We start from the raw sequence: 5,482 nt of genomic DNA, 5'->3' as shown, positions 1-5,482 counted from the left end.
TCTCTTTGGTACGCTGAAGAAGTTCTTGGCAGGACAGCGATTCAGTTCTACCACAGGAGCACCTTAAATTTAGTGCTGCAATGGAACAGATATCTGAACCGGCGCTGAGGCTTGGTGAAAAATTAGAGCAGGGTGCGTATAACAGTACGTATGTTTGTAATTATTGCATGTATGTTATTTTAACTAATAATGGAATAGGTGCAAATACTTCATAATTATCTCTCTGTGTGGCATAATCAGCCCGGACCACGAAGCATAGCTCTGGTGTAACTAAAACGGAAAGGCGCTTGCGTCCTGGACAAAAGGCCGGGCAACACAAGTTATCGACAATATGTCTTGCATAAAAAAAATCAGACACCATTATACGAATATTTTGCTTCAGCGAGCACGTGGCAGAATCTTTGAGCGTACGTGCAGTTGAGGATTTGATTTTGTTGCTAAAACTAGGAATTTTCGACAACCTCCCCTTCACATTACAATTATTACTTGGATCATGGCCAGAAAAGCATCCTCAGCAAAAGGAAAACGAATATTGAACACGATAAGCGCTTGCGGTGATCAGCCATGTGCAGCTATATATGAAATGATGTGCTATTCCGCATACTGTGGGCAGAACTTTGACTGAAATGTGGGCGTGTGAACGCTCGATTGCAAAGTTGAACTCTTGCTAGCGAACTGTCCATCGCCATATTATTTCGTTTCTTTTTTTTCCAGTTTGCAATTTGTTTGTTAGTTACTTGTTCATTTTATTTTTGCGTAACCACTCCTTTTATTGTGCTGCAAAGCAGACAAATGGAGTAGCCTACGTGCAATGCACCTTAACCTTTCCACAGCAAGCCAGTTAGAACAGAACAGGAAAAAACAGAACAGAATAGAACACAGTTCGTAGCATGTACTTCATGTGTGGGTATGTACCCGCCCACAAAAGTTTACGGAACGTGGGCTCCACTCAAAATGCGAATGTTGGCTCTGTTATTGCACGGCGCTTCTAACCTAGTGGGTAGCTGTATAGGTTGCAGTCACTACAACAACCTGGAACATTTAATTGGAGGCTATGTTCTCAGACAAAGCGGGAATATAGCTTTCTCGGAAATTTCGCGTTCCGCAAACTTTGGGGGCGGGGGTACATCGCCTCCCCGAACTGACATTTGCAAGCGCTTACTAACGTTCGGTTACCTTTAAAAAGCAATTCGCTGAGCAGGTCGCGTTGTTTCAAAAAATACCAGTGAACCGATACGATGTTTGAGACTGCATTGAGCAAGGCTCATCATTATACGACTACACCGCGAGCTGGCTTGGCGTCGCGCTATCAGCAGTTGGTCTTCTCTGAGCATGTGCAAGATTCACAGTTCACCGTAGTCATGGTGCGCGAGTGCCTGCCCGAGTAGTGCACCGTCAGCATGACCGTTTGTTGGGCGCCCCTTTCGGTGCCGCCTAGTCGACTCCCCAGGCAGGGAAGTCGCTTTAACAGTCTGCCCAGGGCACTCCGCCTACCGCGACGCTGCCTCTTCTCGAAGTAAAGAAAGATGTAGGGGTTGATGGCGCTGTTCGATGCGGAGATGACGCCGAAGAGAGCGACCACGTTGGCGTCGAGAATGCCCGGATTGCCAAAGGCCAGGATGACCTCCTGGACCATGTACGGTACGTTGGTCACGAGGAACGCCCCGAACACCACCGCCGTCATTTTGAGCGTCTTTACCTGCGTAAAGAAATGTGAGAACACATGTGGAGGTTTTAGTTTGCCTAGACAGGTACAAACACAGTGTCATAACGAAGTGTCTAGCTGTGTGCAGGTGGATGAAACGAGTCGTCGTCCAACCCTTCCCCCGACTCCCCGTCTCTCTCTTTCATCAAACATATACTGAAAACGTAATGCCCTCAGACATCCCTGTGAAGACAACAGATAATGAAGGGAAGCAAAAATATGGAAATTTGTTTGCACTATTAACTTGGGGGTGTAGTGATTACTAGGCTTCCTTATTTCGGGGTTTCATATAGCGGTGTCTATCAATAATAATAATAATAATAATAATAATAATAATAATAATAATAATAATAATAATAATAATAATAATAATAATAATCAGTCAGATTTGTGTTCTTTTTCCGAATGGTGCAACGGCAATAACCTTTCTCTAAATACCGCAAAGACAAAATTCATGTCTATCACTCGCAAAACATCTAGCGTGTCATTTCAATACTTTGTCAATTCTGTGCCGTTATGCAAGGTTTATGAAATCAGTGATCTTGGTGTTGTTGTTGACAGCGCGTTAAACTTTTCTTCTCACGTTAAGCGTGCTGCTATGCGGGGCCCTTCGTTCTCTCGGATGTGTTTGTAGAATATCTCGAGAATTCAGGTCTCCCATGGCCCTACACAAATTGTACACGGCAATATGTCTTCCGCAACTTGAGTATGCGTCCGTGATATGGAATGGCATTGCTCAATCCAGCGGTAACACCATTGAACGAGTCCAGAAAAAATTCCTCAGCATATATAACCATCGCTTTGCTAAAAATGACTCTGGATCTCGTTCAAATACTGCTGAGTCATTATCACTGCCATCACTTCACTGCCGACGAAATCGTTCTGATCTCTTATTTCTCTACAAGCTAGTCCACGGTTTCATATCCTGCCCTGTACTTCTCAATTGTGTTAATTTTCGAATTCCGCGTAAGTTAACCAGAGAGAACAGACCGTTTCATGTACCCGCCTGCTTCTTCCAACACTCTACCGTTCACAGAATACAAAGTCTTTATAATATTAATTTTCTTGATCTTGACGTTTTTCATAGTCCACAATCACTGTTTTTATCCGAGCTTTGCACTGTTTTGACATAGTATGGCACAGTGTACAAAGTCTTCCCTTCTCCGTCTTTCCGCATAGTTGTATATGTGCAATCTAATTTTTTATTCCCCTTCAATATTTCTCATATTGTCTTATTTTACTCCTCCCCTTTAGTGTTCATTTCTCTTTGTCTACGTGTTTTTGCTCTTTTTATTTCTGAAGACTGTCTGTATTGTATTGTTTATTTTTATTGATTTTATTTTTGCGTGCGCCTGCACAAAGACCTCACGGTTGTTCCTGGGCACGTTAAATAAATGATTGATTGATTGAACACTGTACCGTTCACAGAATACAAAGTCTTCCCTTCTCCGTCTTTCCGCATAGTTGTATATGTGCAATCTAATTTTTTATTCCCCTTCAATATTTCTCATATTGTCTTATTTTACTCCTCCCCTTTTGTGTTCATTGCTCTTTGTCTACGTGTTTTTGCTCTTTTTATTTCTGAAGACTGTCTGTATTGTATTGTTTATTTTTATTGATTTTTTTTGCGTGCGCCTGCACAAAGACCTCACGGTTGTTCCTGGGCACGTTAAATAAATGATTGATTGATTGATTGATTGATTATTATTATTATTATTATTATTATTATTATTATTATTATTATTATTATTATTATTATTATTATTATTATTATTATTATTATTATTATTATGCCGGCGACTTCAAACCAAATTTCAGTCCTATTCTTAGTTCTACATCGAAGTCGACAAGGAAACACTAGAACGCCTGAATGACCCTCCGATGTGGCCCCTCGGATGCCTCTTCAAGCCATTTCGTGGGGAGCTGCGCGATGACATGCTTCATCCCTCTGAGCTAGTGACTGGAATCGAAAGTGCCGTGTAACGTAGACATATTCTACCAAAATGCTCGTGGTCTACGTACCAAGACACGCGAGTTTTTCTCTAATGTTCTTTCGTCTTCTTTTCCTATTATTTCTATTTCTGAAACATGGCTAGGCACTGAAATTTCCTCATCTGACTTTTTTCCCCCGACCTACACCACCTTCCGCAGTGACCGAGATTTCAGTGAAACCAAACAGAAAGGCGGTGGCGTGCTGATTGCCATTGATAATTCACTGAAATCTGTAAGACGGAAAGACCTAGAAACTATCGAAGAATCCATTTGGCTAGAAACCAACCTTGAGCGCAGTGAAAAATTGTTGATTGGATGTTTCTATTTACCGCCCAGCATGTCCCCTGCCTCGTTTCATGATGTCATGTCTTCCATTTAACTTGTGGTATCTTCTCATAGTGGGCACAGAATTATTGTTCTTGGGGATTTCAATGCACCTGGAATTGACTGGAGCGCGCTTACCTTTTCTCATTACAATCATTTCATAGAGAAAAAGTGCAGCCTGCTCTTGGACTTTCTGGCGTTTAATTCCCTACTGCAACATAACTCAGTTGTCAATTCCAGTGGCAACGTCTTAGACCTGTGTGTGTCAAACGATCAACCCCTTGAAGTTTCCCGCTCCGACATCTCTCTTGTACGTCCTGACAAATTCCACCCACCACTCAACGTAAGATTATCCGCATCAGCTGAAACAACGAGCTTCAGCAGTTACGTAAACAAATCTCCGAGATTTGCCTTCAAACGAGGTGATTACACGGGCCTCTATCATCACTTATCTACCGTTGAGTGGTCACAGGTTACTGACAAACCAAATGTTGATGACCAGGTTGATCGGTTTGCGGAGCTTGTACTGAGCAGCATGCGTAATTTTATTCCCCAATATACACCTAAACAACGTAAATATCCCCACTGGTTCTCATCTGAACTTATCAGTGCACTGAAGCATAAAGATCACGCACACAGGAAATCTAAATGTTCTCCTCCAGCGAGTGGAAGGAAGAGTTCAGCTTTTTTCGAACTCTCTCTAAACGCCTATATAAACAGGATCATAGTTCGTATATTGAATTCTTAGAAAAAAGCGCTTCTGACAGGCCGGCTGAGTTTTGGAAGTATGTACGTAAACGGTCTAGCAAAAGCGGAGAGTCCTTCAGACTACTGGACTCAAATGGGGCAGAAGTGCATGCCGTCGCTGACTGTTTTGCCACGCATTTCTCATCCGTTTATAAGGCCTCAGACTCTAGCACTGATATCAGACAACAGCCCAAGGCAGTTAGCTCATCCAGTGCTTTGTCGCTGGATGAAAATCTTGTGAGCGAATGCATTAAGCGCTTAAAACCATCCTTATCATGTGACCCAGATGGCATCCCCTCCGCCATACTGAAAGCTTATGGTAGTATATTTGTCCCAGAACTGACTACGATATTTAATAACTGCCTGGACGCTTCCACATTTCCCAGCATGTGGAAACCTGCTCGTGTTTTCCCAGTATTTAAGCCGGGCTCTAAAACAGAGGTTTCTAATTATCGCCCGATTTCTCTACTATGTGCCACATCAAAGATCTTCGAACTGGCTCTTCACAAAATATTGTCTTTTAGTGTGAAAAACTCATTGATTCCAAATCAACATGGTTTTCTTGCTGGCCGCTCAACTACCACAAATCTTGCTAGTTTCATGACGCAGATCTCCACACCTATTTCTCAGAGAGGACAGGTTGACGTAATCTACTGTGACCTGAGCAAGGCTTTTGACGTAGTCAGCCACAAACTGATTATGGTTAAACTTGCG

The 5,482-nt window shown here is 42.5% G+C and overlaps 1 protein-coding gene across 1 annotated transcript in view; it reads right to left on the bottom strand.

Moving 5' to 3' along the window:
* Window positions 1-999: 999 nt before the first annotated feature.
* LOC119388352 (gonadotropin-releasing hormone receptor) overlaps window positions 1,000-5,482 on the bottom strand; it is a 79,022-nt gene continuing 74,539 nt past the window's right edge. The window contains exon 2 of the mRNA XM_037656062.2: window positions 1,000-1,699. Within this exon, the coding sequence (XP_037511990.1) occupies window positions 1,310-1,699 (390 nt within the window). The 3' untranslated portion in view covers window positions 1,000-1,309. The remainder of the gene's footprint in view (window positions 1,700-5,482) is intronic.

Source organism: Rhipicephalus sanguineus, chromosome 3, assembly GCF_013339695.2.
Source record: "Rhipicephalus sanguineus isolate Rsan-2018 chromosome 3, BIME_Rsan_1.4, whole genome shotgun sequence".
NCBI classification, from domain to species: Eukaryota; Metazoa; Arthropoda; class Arachnida; order Ixodida; family Ixodidae; genus Rhipicephalus; species Rhipicephalus sanguineus.
This window is presented reverse-complemented; position numbering and strand designations above follow the sequence as displayed.